This window comes from Ciconia boyciana, chromosome 5, assembly GCF_034638445.1.
Source record: "Ciconia boyciana chromosome 5, ASM3463844v1, whole genome shotgun sequence".
NCBI lineage: Eukaryota > Metazoa > Chordata > Aves > Ciconiiformes > Ciconiidae > Ciconia > Ciconia boyciana.
In genome coordinates this window covers 14201815-14227018 of record NC_132938.1, presented here as the reverse complement: position 1 = coordinate 14227018, position 25204 = coordinate 14201815, and the positions used below count along the sequence as shown (strand labels likewise).

The 25204-nt window shown below is 37.8% G+C and overlaps 1 protein-coding gene across 3 annotated transcripts; it reads right to left on the bottom strand.

The window, feature by feature from the left end:
- Window positions 1-80: 80 nt before the first annotated feature.
- C5H4orf50 (chromosome 5 C4orf50 homolog) lies at window positions 81-24534 on the bottom strand. Of its 3 annotated transcripts, XM_072862134.1 has the most exons (9): window positions 24467-24534; window positions 24062-24086; window positions 21870-23918; window positions 20915-21016; window positions 19102-19248; window positions 14353-14529; window positions 12036-12092; window positions 1860-2102; window positions 81-751 (listed from the first exon to the last, which is right to left on the bottom strand). In XM_072862134.1, the coding sequence occupies exons 3-9, from the start codon at window positions 23889-23891 to the stop codon at window positions 401-403; spliced, it is 3099 nt and encodes a 1032-aa protein (XP_072718235.1). In that variant the 5' UTR covers window positions 23892-23918; window positions 24062-24086; window positions 24467-24534; the 3' UTR covers window positions 81-400. The 3 variants fall into 3 exon arrangements, with proteins under 3 accessions (XP_072718235.1, XP_072718238.1, XP_072718237.1); XM_072862137.1 differs by lacking the exon at window positions 14353-14529; XM_072862136.1 differs by lacking the exon at window positions 20915-21016.
- Between the last annotated feature and the right edge of the window lie 670 nt (window positions 24535-25204).

Genomic DNA, 25204 nt, shown 5'->3' with positions numbered 1-25204 from the left:
AGAACTTGCCACTGCACACTAAAGAAATGGGTTACACATAAAAGCTAAAGTGATTTAATAGATTGTTCCATGGTCTCAGTTAAAAGCAAAGTGAATCATAAACAAGCGGTGAAAAGAAAATGGGAAGGCAGCCCGGCTACTGAAAAATCCATAGATTTAAGTGACCTCAAATGTTCTAAGAAATTTTGACCATAAAAAGTAGCACAGCTCTTTTTCATGTAAATTTTCCAGTCATCTCAAACTAGTTGCTAGGCCATGCTAACTAGTAAAATATCTTTGTTTTAAAAAATGATTCATACTTTTGTAACAATGGGAAAATCACATTGCTATCATGCTTTACCTTGTTTTATTTCTGCAGGTTTTATTCTTTCTCGTGCAGCTGATTTCTCCCCACAGGATTTCAACCTTTATTACTTGCTGACAACACATCTGACAAATAGCTTTTAGCTGTGGTAGCTGAGGTTGAGCCATCTGTTTTTTCTCTAGAGGGCCATGCCTTATTCATAATGGCATTTTTCTGTTTCATTCCCTGGGGAATAGCACCTGCATGCTGATTTTCTATTTGACCCCAAAATACATCATCACATTTCGACAACCGATCCCTCCCCTTCGTGGCCCAGAAAGCACTACGCTCCGGAGGCACCAGTGCATCCTTCATCCTTGACAGCAGAGGCCAAGGGGCTTCCTCATGGATCACAGGCAGGTTGCAGTCAGCCTTCAGCTTTGAGTTGGAGGAGACAACTGAAGGTATCTGAGGAGGAAAGAAGAAAAGAAAACATAACCTTGGATGTCCCAGGCCACTCTCTGCGTTGTGGCTGATTTCAGCTGTAGCTTCCCATATAATTGTACGGTAGGTCTGTGTCATGGTCTCATTGGGATTTAATTAAAGCTCACATGATGTATATAAAAAGAAAATCCCTGAGTTTACAAAGATCAGGTCAATCAAAGAACTACTAGCATTCTGCTCTCCATAATAATTTTGTTTTATGACAATATTTTCATTGATTCTTTTTATATGTGACTGTGATAAAGAAAATGATCAGGGAACTGGATATGAACTGTCACATATATCCCCTGCACTAAATAACTTAATGGTTTCACATGTTTTTGGAATTCTGCGTCACCATTTCATTGTATAATAAATTTCTTAACCAAAAGGAAATTTCAGTATCTTGCATGGTTTTTTTTTCAACTATTAATGCCAAAAGCAGAAACTATGCTTTTATTTGTTTTATTACATTTATTTTAATCCAAGATTATAAAGAAAATTCAGTAAAATAATATTTGTAACTACTCCTAGCTAACTGACTCCAGTAATTGCATACTTGAATTTTGTTTCTGTACAATTATGGAGAGGTTATGTTGTCTCAGAGAGGGTGAAATCTCCTGCATGTTTAGTTTAGCAGCAGACTGTCACAAATGCAATTGCAATTGATCAGCTCTGTTCCTAACAGGATTCCTGCAGTTAATGGAAATTACTATAAAGAGCTTCAGGGCATAGGAATAATTGGATCATGAAAAAAAAAAAAGAATTGGAGAAAAAAAAGGTGGGACAATATTAACATAACAACATTTTTTTGAACATCCAACAATTTTCAAAGATGTTCTTACCAGAGAGTACACCATGATGAAAACAAAACCTTTTAATTATTTTTACAAGCCCCAAGCCATTCCTAAACAATGGGAAGGAAAATGCATAATGAAAAACATTAAGCATTTTTTATCCTTAGCTTGTTTAAACTAACAATCAACTGTGCATCTCTGGAAGCAATCATTCAAATATCTATAGGATCTATAAAATGACTGCCAAGAATAATAGATTTCACTAAACTAAAAATGATGAGAAAATTTATACTGACCTGGCCATTTTTTTGATGGTTTTGTCTTAGTTCTCGATGCAAGGCTATGATCCTCTCTGGACTTGTCAATTTAATAGGAGAACCAGCATACACGTTTGGAGTGATGTGAGAACTGTGGGTGCTATCCACCTCTTGCTGAGAGTTTGCAGGTATTGACTCAGTCATCCTGTTCACTTTGACATATGTCTCATGATCCTGTGGCTGTCCATTGGCCTGTGAAACGTCTGTGGAAGAAGGCAGCATCTGCAAGATAAAATAGCATTTTAAGAAATTCAAGCTAGATTAAGTTTTCCGAGACTGTTTATTTTGGATTAGTGGAAGCCACTTGGATGAATTCATTACAATAAATGTTCACAGAAATTAAATGTAAATACACTACATTGACCAAAATAAGAAAAAAGATAATATACCAATTATTTTAAATATGAAGCATTCCTGAATCTGTCTAAAAAGTAATCCTGCCCTCAACAACTCTTCCCCAAAACAAAAAAAATCTCTGAGCTTTAACTACAGCCAAAATTTCACAGAATCACAGAATCACAGAATCGTATAGGTTGGAAAAGACCTTTAAGATCATCGAGTCCAACCGTAAACCTAACACTACCAAGACCACCACTACACCATGTCCCTAAACACCTCATCCAAATGTCTTTTAAATACTTCCAGGGATGGAAGTATTTAACTCAACCACTTCCCTGGGCAGCCTGTTCCAATGCTTGTCAACCCTTTCAGTGAAGTAAAATTTCCTAATATCCAATCTAAACCTCCCCTGGTGCAAATTTGCAGCTTCAAAATTTGCTGTTTCAAAATTTGCATCTGCATATTAAGAAAACTTAGATAAAAAGTAGAAAAAAACCCCTAATTTTAAAAATTGCATAATGTTAGGTCTCCTCTTGAAGAATCTCAAAATTTCGAACATGATTCTTTCACACATATATTCTCTCACTCCACACTACACAATAAATTCAGGTTTGTCTACCTACAAATGCTCAAGAAGGTTAAGCTCAATAGACTTCAAAAGTGTATTAGTTCAACTGCATGAACTCTTAAGCAGACCCTCCTATTCTGAATAAAAATACTAATTCAGTTGATCTTATTTCACCTCCAAATCAACTTTAACACCACAACAAACATTATCATTGAATATCTTTACTGAACTGAAGCCAAATTTAGAAAGAAATGGCAGTTGTTTAATTATGCACCTTTTCATAACAGTTGCAAGCAGGAAAAGAAGATCTCCCTGAACGTGAATCACTATCACAGGGCAGCAGCATTTTATCATCCAAATACAAATTTATTAAAGCTGCAGGATTAATATTACATTTTTTCTTGCAATTGGACAGAAAAACAAATTTAAGATTGTTAATGACAGTTTCATCCTTTGGGTTCTTAAAAATAGTTATCTATTATTTCCAAAATTAATACATCTTATTATGACACCTCATTGTCATTAGTCCTCTTGCAAATGCTCCAGAAATGCAAATACTATAAATATGCCAGGTCAGGAATGGTTACTTAATATAAAACACATTCTGCTTAAAATAATATATTGGTTTTCCTCTGTACATCTTTAATAAGCATTAGCTACATCACTTGTGTCCATTAAAAAAAAAATCAAACGATTCTGAAATGCCATAGATTGTTCTGGTGACCCCCCAAAAGGATGAGCATTTATTGACAAGCTCATGCATCAAAATATAATTCTATGACAGCATGAAGAAGAATGTACAGTGTGTAAGCTGTTGCCATTGCTAAGAAAAGAAGTCTTGCAGGACTGATCACCGTGGAGCTTTATGAGAAACATGCTGCTTGCAAGCAGTTCAAGAGCAGCTCCGACGCCTGGGTTAGAGCGTACAGGTATCAGTGGTGCCGTACTGTCCCGTGGAGGTGACACTGAATCCCAGCTGTTGACGTGTACAAGCTAGCCAGACCTGAAAAAGCTCATCACTCTCATCTCCTGCTTGCAAAACAACCCTCAAAGTTCATGGGCTCCCTGAAGTATGTGTCTTACGATTCTTAAGTACACCAACACACTGGTATTCAGCTCGTAGGGTCAGGAGGGTGGGCTGTGCCTGTCTGTTGCTAGACCCAGTGTGCTGCAGAACAGACCTTTCCCAGGATACAGTGCCTGAGAGAATGTGAGTGCTAAACACAAGCAATCAACACTGCCTTTGATGCCATTTCACCTTCTGTTCTTGGCCCCCCACGAGAGGAGGGAACCAATGCTGCTGAATTCTGGCCATGGGTCCCATTAAAAGTACTAAATGCAAGCATGTTTGGCCAGCTGAGACACTCCCCATAGCAGCTACCACTTGGATCACTTACTTCCGGCTGATCAACAGGCCAGGGAACAAGACGGTGACATCCAGGAGTTGAAGGACCACTCATATTGACCAACTTTGGGCACATAATTTAGATTGCTGCTCTTCCCTAAAAGACTTACTTTCTCTACACTGACTACAAAGGAAGTCTGTGACACTATCTGGATACAGCATTTATTTAGGTAGGGTGGCATGAATACCCAGTCATATCCTAGCATCACAGGCATAGACCAGTTGGAAAGTGAAAGCTATATATTTGGATGTTCCCCTGTAAACACAGAAGCCAAAGAAGTCCTTCGTTTCTAAACAAGGTTATGAGTGCAGCATCTCTCCAGCACTCACAAAAAATGCCGGCTGGCTGAAAGCAATGGAGGGGTTACAAAAGGCAGCCCTGAAATGTTTTGAGGCATGAAGAGATTGGATCTAAAATTATTTGATGAGAATTTTGTCACTACAGGAAGCACAGTTAGAGGCATCCCTAGTGATAGATGAGAGTCAGCAGGAGCAGAACAAGTTCTGGAGCTCAATGACCCATGCAAAGGCAAATCACTGTCCTCCTCCTAGGCACGAGAGCTGCTAAAGCTACCAGAAAAAACACAAATCAAAGCTGTGACATGGCCACATTTCGTTTCTAGAAAAATAACCTCCTGGCAGGGTCTTTCCTTTCCTTCTGTTTCCTTCAACTGTTCAACTCACAAACTCTTTTGCCTCTCGGGATTACTGAATTCTGCTGCAGCCAAAGTAGTGAAACTCAGCAGAAGGGTGGGTTAATGCAAACCCTGATGAGTGAAGCTGCTACCACACCGACAAAGTTTTCACAGTATGGTCTGCACTATATTTGAAAGCTGGTATGATTCTCTCAAAAGCACTCATCCTCAGTGTTTCAGAAGACTCTGTGAAGCACTAATGATCACATTTTCTATATCACTATGGATGTAGCGAAGCAAAAATCCTGCATTTTGTCTCAATGCCCAGACATTAATTTCTTCCATTAGTTAATTACTCCCTTTTAAATTTTTTATTTATTTATTTACAATATTGATTCTGTTTTTCTTTGATATTTTTGCTTTCCTCCAAAGTTTCCACATGTTATCCCACCTAGGAGGAAACAAATTGTGATATTCCACCAAACCTGAAGAAGTGTACACTTGCATACTGCCAGGTTCTAGAAAGGATTTACATTAAAAACACCAAACATCACCTTCCCCCAACATTATGAAAATAAAAAGTCAGTGGTGTCAGAGATAGGAATAAAATGTTTTAGTTCATCTGGATATTTTTAATTGCAGATTTTATCTTAATTCTAACATTTATCAGAAAATAAAGGAAGGTTAGCTTTTAAAGCTTTTCTTTTTTTAATCATGGCTGTTACTCTACTTGTATTTATTGTTCTAGACAAATGCACATTGTTGCCCATGAATTAGAGCAAAAACCACTGCTAAAATATCTGTATTATGTATGCAGTCAGGAAACAGATCTAAATCTTTACCAAACCAAATTTTACTTTAAAATTGCACTAACCTTGAGTATGTACCATCTACTCAGCCACCACAAATTCTTGAGATACCCTCTGTACAAACAGACATTTACATAATTATTGAACAACTTTATCAGTTATTTCACTGGAAAGGCCAGGCTGCCCTTAACTGGTTTTAATCTGTATTTTATACCCTTCAGTATTTTTAATAATCTTTCTGAAGGTCAAAAATAACATATCTGTCAGCAATGGATTTTACCCTTCTTTAAAAAACCTACTAAATAAAACCCACCATCTCCTCTCTTTCATTCCCTTGAAATTCCAATGATTCAAGTCACTTTTTCTGTAATGTCAGAAAAAGAAGCCTCTTCCTGCAAAAAACTTTGTCCTGAAAGGTCCCTTGGTCTTGATCAGCACCGTCCCCAAAAGACTGAAACCCCAAAGTTAAATTCGTTCTCCCTTCTGAGCGTGGGACTCATCTGACCGAAGCGTATCTCCTCCTGGCCCCCTTCACAACCAGTGGAGTCCAGCTTCTCCAACTCTTCTCACCTTACCTAAAGCAGATACCCAAAATGGGCAGGATACCTCTTTGTATCTCTTTCTCTCCACTGACTCTTAAAAGAAAGACCACGGACGTGACTGTCTGAAGTACAGACATCAAACATGAAATACATCTCACCCTCAGCGTCAGAAAAGCTTCTGATCTCACCAGCCACACACAAATCATTTTAAGGAGAGCATCAGAGAATGTTATTTCAGGCCTGTTTCCTTCAAATATGATTCACAGGAAAGCAGTAAGTGGTTTCTTGCAAAGAAATGAGTAGAAATAGAAAAAAAAAGAAGTATTGTTCTACCAAAAAGTATCTCAGAAGAAATCCCCTGATACAAAGGAGGATTAAGCTATACTGTTCTGCACATTTATTCCCTAGTCTGTAAAACAAATAATTCACTGCACTGGACACATTCTTTGCCTGGAGCTTCCCATCCATAAGGTTTAAGATGACTCGATGAAAAGCAATAAAAAGCACTACCATTTATCCCTATATTCCTTGCACAAATTCCCTCTCAGCTCTGAGAAATGGGGGCAAATAGCCACAATGGTTTCAGATCCACTATGGAAAGAATATATAAAATATATCATCAAGTCAAAGCCTTCCAGCGCAAGAGAAATTGAAGTGAATGAGTACAGCAGCATTATCCATTACAGCCATCAGTTATCTGGACAGAGGCTGTTGACATAAAACCAGGACATGTTGGCTCCGTCATTTGAGGGAAAGAATTGAACATACTCGTGTTTCTCCACACGCAGCCCAAAAGAGAGAGAAAAGGGCCCAAAATACTGCACAGCTGCACTGGCTAGTATGAGCTCACGTGAAGGGTAAGCCAAGCTCTCTTGCTCCTCTGTGTGGTTCTCTAATATATCAAAGCAGCACGGACACAGCTTCATGTTCAAGCAAGTCAAACTGGGTAAAGCCTGTTTCTTTAACTACAAGTAGACACCTAAATTCAGAAAAAAGTGGTGCCTCCTCTTTTGCATTTCCTATTAGTTATCTGAAGCATCTTCTCTTGCTTCCCACTGTTACCAACCCAGGTAAACCAGTTGTTGCAAACCCCAGTCCTAGTCCTTTTTGTTAGCTGTTTAGTGAACATGAGTGTCTAACATCAGTTGACGAATGCTGTCCTGTTTTCCTTGCACTGGGAAAGGCAGAGACACAATCACTGTTAATAATGTCCATGATTAATTCTACAACAGCAAGAAAAGAAAGATGAGGCCAAGGCCTTTCCAACAAGATGATGAAAATGGGACATGACAAAAGGCCCAAAATGGCCACATATTCTGTGTCTGACATTGGGCATGTGAATCCCAGCTACGGCACTGTGCCGAGTGCCACGTGCACCCGCTGGAGGCAGCCCTTGTCCCTGGGATGTGTCCTCTTCAGACACATGCTTTTCATTTTCCAAACACAACATAAGACAAGGTTTTAATTACGTCAGTTGCTCAAATTTATTATAGCTCCACTACAAGGGGCTCCAATGGTTTCTCAGTTTAAGTCTTTTAAAAGGAAAATGCATCATAAAGGCTTAGAAATTAACTTCTTTGTGCCTCCAAAAATTTCAAGTCCATATTAGGCATACATTGTCATTCCTATGGCTCTCCAAAAAGCTATTCTTTTTCAAAATTGAGAGAAAGACAGGATGAAGCTTTTCTTCACCATCCTGCACGCAATTTTTGCTTTCACTACAGTGACAGGTGTTTTCTCTGAATGAAAAAGAATTGAAATAAAACCTCTTCTGTGCAATAGTATATGTTTATTATGATAAACCAAACTAAAATTAAATTAAATTACACTAAATGACTCAATTAAACTAAATTACAAATAAAGAGCTTCATGGTGTACAGTTTTATAGTGAAGAAAAGTAATTCAAAATATAGTCCTCTTTACAGGGATTTGAAAAGAATATTAAGAGAAGGAAAATTGACTTTCTTTTCTGAACAGATTACTCCAGTGTATATCCGGCCTCAGTAAAAAGTACACTGCTGGAATAAAATCATGATTCAAGCAAATTTTATTTCTCAATCAAAAACATTTGAATGTAACACTGGGCTGTGAAAATAATCAAGAATGATAAAACTCAAAATGCATGCTGTTTTGCTGAACCAAACGGATTCAAAGTTTTCATTTAGAGCAAATCTGCAAAATGAAGCCATTGAGACAACAGTGATTTGTACTGTCTGAGAACAGAGTCTTGAACGCTGAAAGTGAAGTCTGAAGAGAAGCTCTGAAGATGTTTGGTACTGCATCATGCTGCCTTCATGTTTTAGTATTTTAATTGGGATGAGCATTAGGAAGAAAATACTTCTGGCAAACAGAAGGGAATGACCAACCATCCATTGTGTCCTGAATGAGCAAAGAACTGAAGTTCACATTCATCTTTAAGCATGAATAACTTATTGATGCTCATAAGCCCTACACTGAAGCTGGAGCTTCCTAGCACACAGCTAGGGCAGACCTATCCAATCTACATCTAATTCCATGTAGAGATGAAAAAAAAGAGTTCTTAAAAGAATTTTAAAATATATTTTATTCTGAGAACCAGGCACAAAGTTTATTACTGCACCACAAAAGGCCAGGCACTGAATTGAATACAGTCCCTTTTCCCTTCGAAGGCCACTGGATTAGCCCTTCATGCATCACTGCAAACTTTTGGTTGAAATTCATCAGTAAACCAAAGCAGGCAAGTCTGCTGCCAATGTGTAACAGCCTTCCATTTGTCACTGCGTCCAGAAATGAATAAAGCCAATTGCAAATCTTTAATTTCAGAAGGAAAAAAAAAAAGCATCAATCCACTTGGTTTTCTCTAGAAGCGTTCAAATGTTGGGAATGATTTAGAAGTGAAAATCTGAGGGGAAGGAAGGGAATGAGCTTTGAAAGGAGTTTTATGTAAGTACAAGTTGGGCATAGCTCTGGAATCTGAGATGTGAATTCCAGCAAGAATGAGTTGAAACACAAAAAATGAATGTTCAAAGATGAAAAGTCAGCTCAGTTTAACATATGTGTACAGAATTCAGTACAGGATTTTTAAAACCAAAGGAATGTATCACATGAATATGAAACGGTCTCTCTTCTTTGCAATTGTAACGATTATTTTTTAAATTAGGAGTAGTGACACTCGGACATTTTCTCACTGAAATGTTTTCCATTGGAAAACTGACCCATAGAAACCTAAATTTTTCATGGGAACATACAGATCTGCCTCGGCAGGAAAGGTTTCCCCTGTTACACATGGAATTACTTATCACAGTAGTTATCACAGACCAGAATGGTCCAAAGCTTGGTGTCATGGTGCCCAGCAAGAGCCAGCCTGTTCTCTGCATGATCCAAAAAAAACAGGCTTGAATCCCAGTATGCCTGAACCTAAGTGGGACTTCTGACCACTACTGTGCTCGATACTATGGGAAAGGGTTTGTGCTCCAGTTAGCATGAATAGCTAAATATCTACTGAAGCAGGGAATTTAATGTGGGGCTTCTACACTGCAAATGAACTCACTGGCCATCAGAATATAGATTCAATCTAATTCTCTCCTGTTGGAGCTGCTAAGTTTTGTAATAATTAGACATTCGGGGAGACAGTGTGAATGTGCACAGTATTTTGATATTTATTGTATTGGGAAGCTTTCCACTAATGCTCATGTATCACAGCAACATCTGAGAAAATATCTGGCAGCAGTGAAGTATTATCTCTCTTCTGACAGATGAGTTACTAACTACTGTCACATAAAACATTAATTCTCAATATGAGCTTGGGTGAGACAGTGGTGGACCCAGACTTGACATACTCAAAGGAGACATAGCCAGACACAGAACCCCGTCCCATCCTGCAACCACTCTGCCTTTTCATCTTACATTGACAGCATTGCTTGCGATAGGGTGATGGCATATGTAGATATGAAGACACATAAACCCCAAAGCATAAAAAACTCAAAGCATATAAAACCTCAACTAGTCAAGCGTAGGTAGTAGAAGACAAGCAAAAAAAAAAAATGTTTATGAACTAGCAAACTCTCATTTATTTTCCTAATTGCTACAGGGAAATTGAATGCCATTTACATTGAAGAATCAATCTACCTTTTCCTTAACATGCAGTTAAATTATTTCTTGCCACAGAAGCAAGTACGACTGAGTGATAGCTTGCAACACTTAATAACACTAGAAGAATAAGCTTCTTCAGGGCAATACAGAATACCACTCTGTGTGTAAAAGTGTAAAATAATCAGACAAATAATCCTGTGGATTTACTACACTATATGTCCATTGTGAGCATCTCTACTTCTGCTGATGAAAAATAGATGTCAATGTCATTGAAAAATAAATTATTTTTATGTACTCATTTTGCAGTGCATTGCATTAGCTGAAGTACAAAAAGTAGTATGAACCTGTGTTCCGTGTCCTGCTGTGGTAGGCAGCCACCTTCCCAATATTTTACAAATGTGTAAGGCAAAACACATTTTTTTTTCCACTTTTAACCAGCAGGATTCTGCTTGAATATACTTGACACAAACATTACCAAATATTGTTTGGCTATTTTTACAGGCTTTGTTTAAAATAATAAGAGAGAGAAAATGAAAGGAAAACAAAGATCTTGCTTAAAGATTACTGAAGTACTATAAGGGAATTCCTGTTGCTCCAGGTTGCCAGATTCAGATTCCTTAAGAATGTCTTCACATAGGTGCTACCCCAAAAATATGAAGTATATTCCCAGCGTCCGAGCTATTAATGATAATGCCGAACAGCACCAGGTGTAAGGCAGAGCATATCCCATTTGAACCACTTTCCTGTTGCCAGTGAAACACAAGTGACTAACTCCTTGTTGAATATGAATGTCCCGAGTTGACTTAAATCTTAAACTTATTCATTCTAGACCTTTTTTTTCTAATTTCTTCAGAAATCTGTTATAATGCATTGTGAAGGAAGAAAATGCAAAATTCATATTTAAAGTCAAATTGTATCATGTGCTGCATTATCCAGTAGGCTAGATATTTTGTCAAAATATCGGGTAATTGTTTTTTTGCATGGAGCACTGACATACTTTTTGATAAGCTCCAGAAGATTTAAATGTTGATCAAAACAGCAGTAAAACAGCCAACTCCACTGACTTGCTTGAAGCAATATTTATATTATGTGCTGAGATATATTTTATAACTATACACCGAGTCTCACTAAACACTTTAAAAAAATATAATCACTGACATAATACAATAGTGGAAATGGGAGGATCCTACAAGGAAGTACAAACACCTCTTGGTCACACGTTGCTGTAAAAGCGACTGTGTACTCTGCCAGGGCCATGCCATTCACCGAGTTTTTCATCTCTTCATCAAATGCAGAGTTAGTAATTCCTCGCCCGTGAAATTTGCTAAGCATCCTGGTAATGAAGCTATTCCTTCCCTGGCACTTTCAGGTAAGGCAAGCCAGCTTAGCCTATGTGGCATGAACACATATACACTGATTTCACTCCCTGATGAGACTGCAAGATTATATTTTGTATCATCTGATTTGTAATTTCACATATTTTGACCCAAAGCTATAGAATGCATTCCGATGTTTCTATGCCATTAGGTGCCTCTGCACCCTGCAACAGCAATACATGTGCACAGGTAAACTGGAAAGTGACGTTCCCTTTCCATGTGCAAGGTCACCCTTTTGACAGGCTGAAGAGTACGCATCGCAATAATGTCAGCAAGCCCTTGCCTAGAGCCCAGCAGCCAACAGCTAAGTCAGGGGCAGCCGCAGAAGGCAAGCACACACACAGAAGCCTGTAAGCAATGGGATACACCTTTTTGTAGGTCCTGCATCAGCTTTCAGGAAAATACAGTACCTTCAAAGGAGCTGGCATCAACTTCACTTCAGACTTTCTCTTCTGAAGTTTTGTTTCCTGAAAGGTTGAAAAACATTCTGCATTAATTTATTCAAGAGTCATTTTTAAATACTGTAGCAGTTTTTTGCTGTTTGTTTTAGACCTGACTTCCAAGGCATACACTTTGCATATTTGTGTCTCTGTATCACAAACAAGATGAAGCCATGTAAGGAGCTGGTTGTACACGGATAGGCCCTGGCACACAAACACTGCCCTACTAGCATTAATGTTGGTCTTATGTATTACCAAATGCTTTTAGATGTTTTTAGACGGTGCCCTGTATCAGTGAGGTTATTTCATCAAAGCAGCATCACATTAAAGACTTGGTATCCTTGGTATCCTTGGTATTCCCATTTGCTCTGTGAATCTTTCAAAATATTCTTTTGGGGAAAAGTTTTCTCTTTTCTTGTCTATATTATGTTGTAGAATGCAAGAAACAAGGCGGAATTTTCTGAATGTGTATTCCACAGCAGGCTTTGAAAAGTGAACATCAACAACTTTCTACTCTGACATGATCAATGCATGTCCTCTATTAGGAGTTGAGCTGGATGACCTAGTCTATACCTTATGATTAAAATGCTTACTATTCATGGGAAACTTGCTTTCTGATTATGCAGAATAAATACAGTATCCTGCCAGGTAAAACCCATTTCTATGACAAATCAATACAGTGTTATTTGGCAATAAAGTACAGATTCCTTTGCATTAATTTTCCTTGACAATTTGTATTTCTATACAGCCTACAGTAAATGTATTATGTGGATCAAAAAAAAAAAGACTCCCTTTATGAGAATTCTTTATGCTGAAAGAGGTTGCATGGTCCTCAGCTAATAAATTGTGGGCTTGGGAAAGAGGGTAGTAGATAGGACAGGAGAGACATGCACTCGCACTGAGGGAACAAAGAAAAAGCTGGCAATAGGTCCCTGCACTGGTGACATTCAGTTCTTGATGAGGCATGGAGCAAAACACTTTGCCAATGCAACAGAACAGCTAGGAGTTGCCCATTTATATGGATAGCACATCTCGCCCTTTACTCACCTACCATCTCATATGCACCATCCATCACTACAGACACCAGACACTACAAAACAATTCCATTTTACCACCATTATTCTGCTAAGAGGCATCCTAATCAATGCTTGAGGGAAGCCACTAACCCTCCATACAGGACTGGTTTAAAGCAAATCACAGCACATGACAAGGCTAGGAAAAAAACCTCAAACAAAACCAGCAAACAAACAAAACCCCCCAAAACCCCAAAACTGTGTAACGGCTGGATTTACCATGGAGGAAGTAGGATGAAATTTGCACCCAGTAGGGAGAACAAAATCATCTCTTGTATGTCAGAGGAAAGACAGAGGAGAAGCATGTTCTATACATTGTATCAGGGTATGAAGAATACTACTGAGAAAATGCCATTTACTAGTTGTTTCAGAGTATGATGGGCAGTTCCAGTTTGGCTCACAAATTGGATGGGCAGATCCAGTTTGGCCCCTTTTTGAAAAATAGTTTCCAAAGAAATAGGAAACAAAATCTAAGGGAAAAAAGTCCTAGCAGGAATTTGTTTCCACCCAAGAGTTCAGCAGTTCTAGTCACACTGACAGGAGTAGCTTTGCTGTCACACTGTAAGGCAGTAGCTTTGCAAATGTTAATGCCTGTACGTGCTCTGGTTTGCCAGATGAAATACAATGCACATGTAAAAACTGCTCATGTAAGTATACTTGTGTATACATGGGGGCTCTCACCAGAATAACTATGTCAATTAATAAAAATCCAAACCACATACACCTAACTGAAAATGTGTTAATGAAACTCTTAATGTGTAACCCTAGCAGCTGGATAAAAAAAAGTTAGAAAAAACTCTACGAAAATTCTATCGCTAGTTCACTGTGTTTCTTAATCTGATATAGTGCAACAAGAAAGTCGGGAATGTTAAAAATCCTGACAATTTAAGCCAAAGAGGTGGCTCTGCAAAGAATTTCAGCACCACTTTGCCTTCATTAGGCTATGGGGATTATAGCAGAGACTGGCGGCAACTTTTATTATAGTCTATCATCTTTCCATAACATTGACCACCCAGGCAGTTTACATCTTTTCCTTATTCCTCTGAAGTCAAGGGTACTTTTATACATCTGCAAACCATTTAATTATCCTCAGACTCATTCCCAGGAAAGAAGATTATTTTGGTTCTCTCCTTTGAGAAGAAAGAGGTAGAATCTGAAGTCTAAACTCAGATTTGTCCACCCACTTAAGCACACAGAAAACAGCTTTATTATACCTTTTCACATAGCTGAGCCTGAAGGAGTTCCACTTCATTCTGCAAGTCGTGGAACTGATTTTGTAATGCAGCCTGGTCCCTGAGCTGGGCTCTCAAGGTCAGCACTTGCTGCTGTAATCTCTTATTGGCTATTTTATTCTCCTCTGTTTCCTGGCCATCTTTCACAGTGTACACAGGCTAGGGAGCAAATACACAGATTTTCAAATTAGACGTATAAAATAATGAAAATATTCCCAGTCATGTTTTAGAGCACAAAACTTCTCAATCAATATATGTACCTACCTTGTACATAAAAAAAAAAAAAAGCTGATATAAAACAGATGAGTTCAAACCTTCATAAACATATTAGCACTAATATCTTGCACTAATCTTAAAATTGTTTATGAGCAAGGAGTTCTTGATGCCCTGTGAGAGCAGGTGTAGGACTGGGATTTCACAATGCTCCTTCAAGGTAAGTATTGTATTATAATCATTTCATACCTGGGGAAACTGGGACATGGACAGATTAAGTGACCAACCTATGGTCATACAATGAGTAAGAACAGAACTCAAAAGTCCCCAGTCTCCTGCTCCAACTGCTATATAATACCCTCCTTGTTTTTCCACATATATTTATCTCAGAGAGCAAATTCCACTCTCCCCGTTACATTTTTGTTTTGGAAGATTATTAATAAAACTAATCAGATTTTCAGGACAAATTTCAAAAATATTTAAAAATAAAATATTTATTACATTAAAATGCAGTCATAGTGGTACAGAACAAGGGGAAGGAGGAGCTTCTGAATTTAACTCCTCCTCCCCCACTCTCCAATTTTGTTTTAAATTTCATACACTTGATTCAAAGGATTAGTAAGAGCTTTAGATTGATGGTCAGCATCATAAGGTCAGCTCCTAGAAGTGATATTATCAGATTAAACATATAGTCTAAGAATAAGGAAAATCTGAGGGTGAAGAAAGTCTTGTGAAAAACATTTATGCTGTTGTGAACTTATATTAAAAAACATTGAGTTGATCCACACAGCTGCTCAAGATTTCTGAGAACATGCTTTATAAGCAAGTCTAAAAGATTAAACATTTCAGTGATTAACCTAAAAATTCTAGTCAGACCTATGATATACTATGGTAAAACCATATAACCTTCTGAAAAAACATGCAGGAAGATGGGTTGATTTTAATGGTTATTATCATTGATACAGCCAAGAGAAGAGCTAATATTCAGCCATGATGCACAGCAACACAGTTTAATTTTCCCTTGCTTTCTGACAGCCATTCCAACTTTGACACCCTTGGTGACTACAGCCTACTAAAGGCACCATTTCATAGAGAACAGCAAACTGAATGTCACTCTGGCTGCAACACATCATTGCAACACAGATAAAAACAGAAATATGACATTTTCGTACTGTTCTTCCTAATGAAGCAAGCCCTCTATGCACAGCATTCATGTAAGTCGTGCATGCTTTGTACCAAACTTTCTGGCTCCCTCTTGCGTTAAGACAAAAGAACAATAGTGACTGTTGGACACATCAAGATTGATTAGACCAGGGTTGCAGTGATAAAAGCCTGAGGATGAGTCTGAGACATGGTATTTTCCTCATCTTCTTCTTTCCCACACAAAAAGTATGTTAAATAAAAAATGGAAACGCTCCCTGACTGAAGATGCTTAGTGGAAAAAGAGGTGGGGAAATAAAAAAATTGCTTGGTGGTTAAAGACAGAGAGAAGTTCCCTCTTTCCTTTTGCATTTTGCTGACCTGCTAGCAGTTTTCTGTAGTTTCAAAGCACAAATGAGGCATACAAGGTTTATTTATGATCACTCTGTCAGATGTCCCAGTTACCAGTAACCATGTGTTGTGTAGTCAAGCTCCAGAAGGGTGAAGGACACAGCAGCTGGGACTGGGAAATAACCAAAGCGTATCATTTAACACACTGCACTCTTATGGCAAGATCTCCAGTCTTTGGAGTTGGTGCCTAAACATTAAAAACAAAAATAAAATCTTCCTCTTCTTGTGTGTGCTGTGCTTGTCTCAAAACTCAATGAGAAAATGAGAGGGAATATGACTTTTTGGCTACAGGCCATGACAGGAGTCAGTGGTTCACCGGGGAAGCCTGGCACCTTATCTACTGTGTGCATTTCATCCAGAATTCTTGTATTCATTTTCAAAGCTCTAAATAGTACCCTGCTCCCTTCCTGCTCACCTACATATTTTTCCTAACTCCTACTACAGCACCATGGATCAGAAGGCCACCTCAACATCCTAGAAAATTTCCCCAAATATTCGTACACTAAATGGTGTTTCCCCTGATAGCAACACCACTGAAACAAAGAGTCCCAGCAGTAATCTTGGAGTATATTATCTTAGCTCCCTTTTATTTGCAGTGTATAATATCATAACAGCCTTTTGGAATCTCAGCTGAGAACTAGGATCCCTGGGCATTGGGGGCTGTACAACATAAAATATGTACAAAGTCCTAAAAGACATGCTCAAAACACATCATATCTCAAAGACCTTCCAGCCTCGGGTTTTAGATCCAGAGTGCTCAGATCTTCACTTCTTTCAAGCATCGCAGACAGAGGTCTTCCAGAAAATGAAGTTTAGAACATGAAAAAGCATAAATTATTGTGATTTACTGTATCAGAGTTTATTAATAACTTTGTGGGATGAAAACCACTTTTGAACAAGGGTGGCAACTAACTGAAAATAAGAGTAGGATTACCAGTCTATAAAACTGCCTTCAGGAAGAAAAAATGATGCTAGAAAAGCATGATAATCATGATAATCATTGTGCCAAAATGTCTTACTTTTTTTTAATCTAGAAAAACTTAAGTCATATTTTAACAATTTCACACAAATCCACTATTGACAGCTTGGTGTATATTAGAAAGTTTATTTTAAAAGAGAATAGTTGAAATACAAACACAACCTTTGTTAAAGTATATCTATTCTATTTTTCTCTACTCTATATTTCTATCTGTACTACTTGCTTAATTGTGCCAATAAAATCAACATCCTTTCATTAAGACTTAAGTCATGCAGATAATTAGTTGCAGCATCAAATAGTGTAACTGAAGGATAAACCCAGCCCTGTGATGTACATCTACTGCATCTTTGACCCCAGAATAAGATACCTGTGTATTCAAGAATTTGACATTACCCCTACGACAAGTAATTAAATCAGACGAAGAAGTCAGATCCAAATCAAACAATATCACAATATTGCATAAATATATACTGCTGATTAATAAACACTAACATGAAAAGTTTAGTTATTGGAGGGATTTAAAAGTGGGGGGTTTTTCAGAGGAACAGCTGACCTGCACTTTTTCCAGTCTATAAACATTCTGTCAAGGTTGATGAATTTTATTCCCACATGAGTCACAGAAATAATTAACATCTTAATTCAGTGACCAATTAAATAAGCAATAATTGCCCCAGACTGTCCCCAAACAAAAGGGTTAAAGCTCCATTGCCCAAAAATGCCCCCAAAAGCTTAAGTGCTAGCTTAAACAAAACACCACGATACACTTCTGCTTATTTTGGGAGGTTTTGCTTCTTAATTGAAATAGATTTCATTGTCTTAAGATGTTACATGCCAATACATCATAACGATATGAAAAATTTGTGCTTAATTTTCAATTAACAGTCAGACTTCACTTGTCTAAACATCAGCACATAGTGCCACGTAGGGTGTACAAGCTAATATGAAGTAACCGCATAGGACTTGCAGGTGGCCAGCTACACCCTCAGCTAGGATGCCCTAAGGCATTTAAATGGGATAAAGAGTGACATTTAGGGAACTGAACTGAGCCCAGATTCTTTACATTTTCCAGAATGTGTTTTTATTTTCTTCCAAAGCCGTATGTATCTAACCTATTCAAACTAAATTTGCAAATACTGTAGGTTGCTACAAAATTGCTTTTCCAGCTGATAAAAGTTGTGTATTTCTCCTTCACAGTTTTTCTGTCAAGGAGGACAGAAATATTTTCAAGGCTAGCTGAAAAGTCTTTGTGAAAGATGCTTCCAGGAGATTATTCAATAATTACAAATCTTTCCATAAAACACTTCATTTTGGTGGAAAACATAAAAACTTTTATCAAGACACAGAGACACCTGAAAATTCAAAAAGCTTTCATTTACAGCAAAACCAGAATTTCTGTGATATAGATATGTTCCAATGAGACTTCCTCTCCTCCATGTGATAGAAAGATTTTCTGGATTTGGAGGATACATACTTGAGCTCCATGCATCAGTTACAGACTTGACTCCCCATTAATCCACACCGCCTGCTCACTTGCAGTGGAAGTTGCTCCACAAAATGTCCAGCATCACAGCTTCATTTTGTCTGCCCAAATCTAGTACTTGGGGCTAGAAGGCACAAAGGCCAAATACCGGAAACACTGGAGACTTCTCCAACTGCAGAGCAGGAAAGGCAGAGGGGACTGAAGGAAAACCCCTTTCATTAAGGCCACCTGAAAATCCATGCCTCAGAAAACGACTCTGCCTAGAGAGAGCAGGACAAGAGTCCTCCTAAAAAATGGAGGTGGCTATAATGCCCATGCAGAGCCCAGACTTTGATTATGATGGTCTACCTTGCATAATATCTGCCTACTTTCAAGTTTACAGCTCCAGTGGCTCTAGGTGCTCTATACTTGCTTCAAATCTATTGCCAATAACAATAATGGGTGTCTCTGTATCCAAAACACTCCCTCCAAAGGAATATGCTTTTCTCCATTCCATTTATATACATACCATTAATTTGCAGTGCTGCTTTCCAAGCATTTTGTCCCCAACTTCTTGTTTAAGATGGTCTAATTCTGAGAGAACCTGTGTCAAATGAGTTTTGATTTCTTCGTATCTTGTTTCAGCAAAGCCAAGTTCTGTGTACCACTTCTGAGCCTAACGGAAGAAAGCAGAATTACTGAGTATAATGAGTGGCATCATTTCTCAATACCAGCTTACAACCATGGACTTGAGTCTGATCTCCACATCACAAGTTTTAAATTGTTGTAAATTGATTAAAATAAATGGAATTACACAATACACTATAATCTTATTATAAGAAATGAGTAAGACTCTTACAGTAAGTCCTATAGAAACATATCTAACCAGAGCTATACAGAAATATAGATTAATTTTTAAATTTATTTCTAAATTTGAAGGTACCTTGAGTATTCTGAATAAAGCTAAAAAAAAGCAGTGGTGAATGCACACACAATTTCAGAGATTACGTCTTTGAAAGCCCTCAGAGCAAACTGAAAGTAAGATTTTATCAGCTAGGGAAAAAAAATCTTCTTGAGAAATGTCAAAAATGAAAAATGCAAAGGAGGAAAAAAACCCTCCATATGTTCACCTTTATATTTCTTCTAGGATGCATTTGCTCCACTTATACACAAACAAAAAAACCCCACAACACTCAGTAGATCAGCTGGTTGCCTGACAGCAAGCTCCCTCCCTCATGTGAGAGATCATTGCTTCTCCCTTCTGAAAGCAAAGGCTTCACATTCTTTTAAGTAAGCTGAGGAAGCTGTTGTAACGCACAACTTCCTTGTAACACACAAAAGGATTAGAAGGACCCAAGTTAATCAGATTTTAAAAAATAAATAAAAATCAAATGATCTCTTCATGTTCATATTACAAGGTCAGAAGCCTTTACCTAACCATCCATCACTCATCTAAATCCACCCCTTCGTTCCAGTTGCCTCACCTGAAATCTGGGAAGTCTTATAAAGGAGCTGGCAAAGGACAACAGTTATGTACACCCATCATGTATAATCCTACTGCTCTTTTACATACTCAACACATTTGTTACTGCCAGTGGTTTTTCCACAGGGATTCAGAGTGATGCCTGTTATTGCATAAAACAGCCCCATAAATACACACTTGCCATAAAAGCAATACATTTCTGCTTAGATAAGCATGCAGTGGAGATTGTTCAATAAAAAACAGGAATGTGAAAGCTAATGCATTCAGGAAGGCACAATACTGAAAGCTTCTTTGGTTGGTATTAAAACTGCAGATTTACTTTACACAGGCACAGAACTAGCCATCCAAACAAGTCTCCACGAAGGTGGTGTTGGACTTCGTGTTTACTACATAGATGTCGAAAGAAGGGGCAGTGTGCATACTTTGCACCATCACCAGATATAGCAAGACCCCTGGACAGTGTCAGATTTTACATCATTTTTCCTCTCACTCAAAAACTACTTTGAATTCAGGTTTGCCGTAGACCTCAGTGCTTCTACTGCCTTCTACTCCTCCTCTACTCCTGTGGCCTCAGATGGCCACAACAGACAGTTTGTTCTGTGTGTCTTTATTAAGCACTCAGCTTCTGTTAAAGTGTGCCGGAGGAATGCAGTTTCACTTGAAGTTCTGGCCAACCATGAATGACTGTGCAATTCATCACTTAACTGAAAGACCAAAGAGGTACGTTTTGGTTTTGCAGATCAGAGACTTCCCTGTTTTGTAAAAGTGTTAAATCCTGGCAGAAAGAAGAACAGCCATGTAAGAAAACAAGAAAGAAAACACATTTACTCCTCAGAATTACATGAGAGTAGGAGGTTACCTCTTTTTTTGATTTTTCTAATTCCTTTTGCTGTATTTTTAGTTCCTCTTTTGCCTTTTTGACTTGCTCTTTCATCACACTGTAGCTTTCAAACATGCTGCCCTGCATACACAACAGAAAGACGTGACTCCTCTCACCCATACAAAATGGCACACAGGTTTTTACAGAGCAATATATGGTTTCCTTCTACCTAAATTACTAAAAACATTTGCATAAAGTCAAGATATTAGAGATAAATATTTCCCTGATGATTATTCTCAACTGAAGTAATAATTCTGCATTTACAAGAACATAGTAATCTCCATAGAAATTCACTGTGGTGTAAGATTCATGACTACAGAGGGAAAACATGGACGAGAAATCCACTATAAGTAAAGATCCTGTCTTTAGGCATATGTTTCATAAAAATCAAAACAGTAAAAAAAATAGACCCTATCAGAATAAAAGTTAGTAAGTGAACATGTGTGTGCTTTTCAGTAAGACATGATTGTTTCACAACCCTGAATAATTCACCATTATAACAGAAGTTTGTGAAAATTAATTTGCTCTACCAGAAGCTTTTACTCTTGCAAGAAGACAAGAATTTAAAAAATGCCTGAACAATGCACTCTTTTAAATATTATTTTTAACTTTGTAGCTTGCTGTATCACTTTAAAATTCTCTAATACAACATTCAGAAAAAACCTCTCTGGTATTTTGCCTTCTATTTCAAAGTTAACTTGAGCACCTCAGATCTCCAGCACATGGTTGGTTACAACATTTTCTATATTACCAAGTTACAGAATCACAGAATCGTATAGGTTGGAAAAGACCTTTAAGATCATCGAGTCCAACCGTAAACCTAGCACTACCAAATTAGCTTTGTTAATTTAGCTTTGTCCTCCAAATGGCATTTATATCTCCCCCTTTCTTTAGAAGATCCTGCTTGATAACATTCCTCATTGTTGTTATTTACCTCTTTTCCAGGGAAATAGTTTGAAGGGTCTATAACCAGAACTCCTTCTTCTTCAGTCTGAGTTACACTACATGCTGTTTCAACTTTCTTTGGCTTAAGATGACATTGTTGACTTTCTTCTTTTAGTTTTACTATCTTTTCCTTTGTTCCCAAACTTTTATCTTTTCTCAGCTCTTCATAGGTGAAACCCAAAGAATACATTAATTCTTTCAATTTGCTATTTTCTAAAATAAAGTTTGAATTTGCTTTCTGAAATTCATCAAACTGTTCTGAAGTTTCTTTCTTGATTCTGTCTATTTCTCTTTTCAGTAGACATTTTTCCACCTCTAAATCAGAAATAGTTTGATAACAGCTGGTTTTGCACTCTTGAAGTTCTGAAACCAAGGTCCTGTATTTGTCTTGTTCACACTTTATCTCTGCCAAACATCCCAATAAAGTTTCTTTTTCACCTTCTAAAAGAGATATTCTTTGTAAATTTCCCTCTCTCTCTCGTATTAATTCATTATATTTTGCTACATAGTTCTCCTTGTCTTGTAATAATTTAGCTATTTCTTTGAAGCATCTGCTTCTTTCTTCTCTCAGGTCAGAAAGCAGCTGGAAATATCTCATTTTCCTTCCATCCAGGGATAAAACACTCCTGGGAAGTTTATTTGATGCAATTGTCAATGAGTCTTTTTCAGAATTCCTATTTTTCTCTTCAACACACGAGAGGTTCTTAGAGAAGGTTTCAACAAAAAATGTTCCTGGGCTTAGGGCGTTTTCTTCTGATAAGTCATTATAAGACCCACCAGCAACTTCTTTCTCGTTAAGTAAGTTTTGGAATGAAACAATGTTAGCTTCATCTACCGCTAAAATGTATTGACAATATGCATCCATCTCCTCTTCCAGTGCACACATCATCTGAGCATATCTCTCATTCTCCTGCTGTAATATACAGACTTTTTTTGAGTAATTTTCATTCTCTTGCATCAGTAGAAATATCCTCTGAGAACACACAGCCACCACTTTTTCCAGTGCATATATTTTCACCTTATGTTCATTACCAGCATCCAGTGGTGACAGATGACAGAAACACTCATAAAAATTGCTCCCTGGCAGAAACAGTTTGCTTAAGCACACAGCCCTCTCCTGCATAGGACACAATGTGTCTAGTGGATACCTTTCTTCCCCTGACCAAAAAAATTTCTGAGAGTATGCATATTGCACGTTTTCAGCAGCTATTTTTTGACATGAGAAATTCTTCTCGTTTGGTTCACATAGTTTCAGGGTCTGGTCTTTCTTTTCTTTCAGGACAATATTGCTGGAAGGGTTTGTTTGGTGAGTTGGTTGCTCTCCTTTCTCCTCCATTTTGATTATGTCTTCTCCATTATATACCCTATTCACATCAGAGATGCAGATTTCTGAGAGGTTTCCTTGTTTCTCCATTAGTTCAGGGCTCCCTTCAAAATGCTTCTTTAAGTCTTTAAACTCAACAGATAAATTTGGGACATCCTGTAGGCTACCTAGGCTGTCTTTGACTTCCACTCCTTGCTTCCCAGGCCTGATCAATTCAGTTTTATTCAGAACTTTAGAACTTTCCTCAGGAACACAGGTCACCTGTTGTGGTTGGTCTTTCTCATTCTGTATTTCTTCTCCTTTAGCTCTCCCTCTAAAGATTTTTTGGTGATACTTTCCATCATCAACAACTTTATCCAGACATTTATTTTCACTTATGCTTTTTGGCAGCATTTGCTTGTTTTCCCAAGGTTTTTCCACGTTGTATTTTTCTAGAAACAATGTGAAAATTTCAGTCACAGTGCAAGGCATCTTTCCACGAAGAAGTGCAGAAGCTTTGTCAGAAAATCCTCCTTCTGCAACAAGGCAGAGACCATCAGGACAAAGGGTGGTATATGCCTCACAGAAATCCAAACTCCTCACTTTCTTCACCGTGGTGACAGCTGATATGTGGTAGCTTTCAGGTTCTAACAAGGTAAGTTGGGGCTTCTTCCTCCTCAAAGCTTCAACAACAGAAACAGGGAACATCTTTGCTGGTAGATCTACAGCTTTTTCCTTCAAGAGAGAAAAGTTGTCTTCAGCTTTGGTTTCCTTACTTGTCTCATTGTTAGCTAACTTCTCAGAGGAAGGGGGAAGCAGTCTTGCTGCACAATAACTTGGGGTACATCTGAATAAAGTGAAACTATCTTCTAGAGTACCTGCCCTCTTTGTTCCAAGGGTGACCTGGTAACAGCAAAAGAGAAATGTTTCAAACTGAAAAATATAAGCTAAGATATATAATTCTATGTTGTTAATCATAATTTATTTTTCACTTCATCCATAAAATATTTGATTACAGACAGATGAGAAAAAAATATTTCCATATAAAAAGTTTCCAAATTATTTAAAATTTGCAATGAGAGTATTGATACAAAGAAGGTACAAATAAGTCAATCATTTTCTTAATGCACACCTGTATTCATCTTGAATAATATCTTCAGTAGCTATGACGTAAAGATACTTTTATACTCATCTTTAAATACACCAACTCTTCATTTTATCTCAAAATTCACAGACTCGCTGTGCACAATGACAGCAAGAATAGTGGTAACTTTTCTTCTCACCTGCTCAATCTCAGCTAGACCAGCAACTTTTGCAAAGGCACTGGAATTGTGTTCCAAAACTGGTAGAAGTTCTTCTGGTAGCTCCTCCATCTGCTTTAGCCCATCACAGCTACATCCTAGTGTTTCTGTTATGGTAAAGCACTGGACAAGTGTAATGCCACTCCCAGATAGTTACATGAAAAACAAACTCAAAAACATCTGACCAGATGTTTTGAACAGAAAAGTATTTTAGTGAAAGTACGCTCAAAACTACCTTCTCTACCAGAAGCATACATCACCAATGATGCAGAGATAAGCACGACATTAAACAAGAAAACAAACTTCACAAGAAAACATAAATATTAGGCTCTAAAATAAGGCATATTTGAGGTCCCCCCCAGTTCTCAAAGCATTTAAAAATGGAAAATACATCTCATTACAGTGGGTAGATGAAAACTTATGGGTTAAACTTATGGGTTAAAATAATTCAGTGCAGATCTGCATTTGCATACACCGAAATTTGCTATAAAATTTCCAATAATTTATGTTGGAAGAATTTACCTGATACGATGTGCCAAGATCAGAGCTTTCATGTTGTTTGGTCTAAAAAGCAAACCTGACTGCTGCACAGCATTCCCAAACACTATACTTCAGCCAGGACATGGGAAATATCCCCTAATTCCTCATCTCTCTAGCTTCTTGAAAGTTCTAGGATTTCTTGAGAAAGCTCATATCTAAATGCTAGTATCATACTGGCAA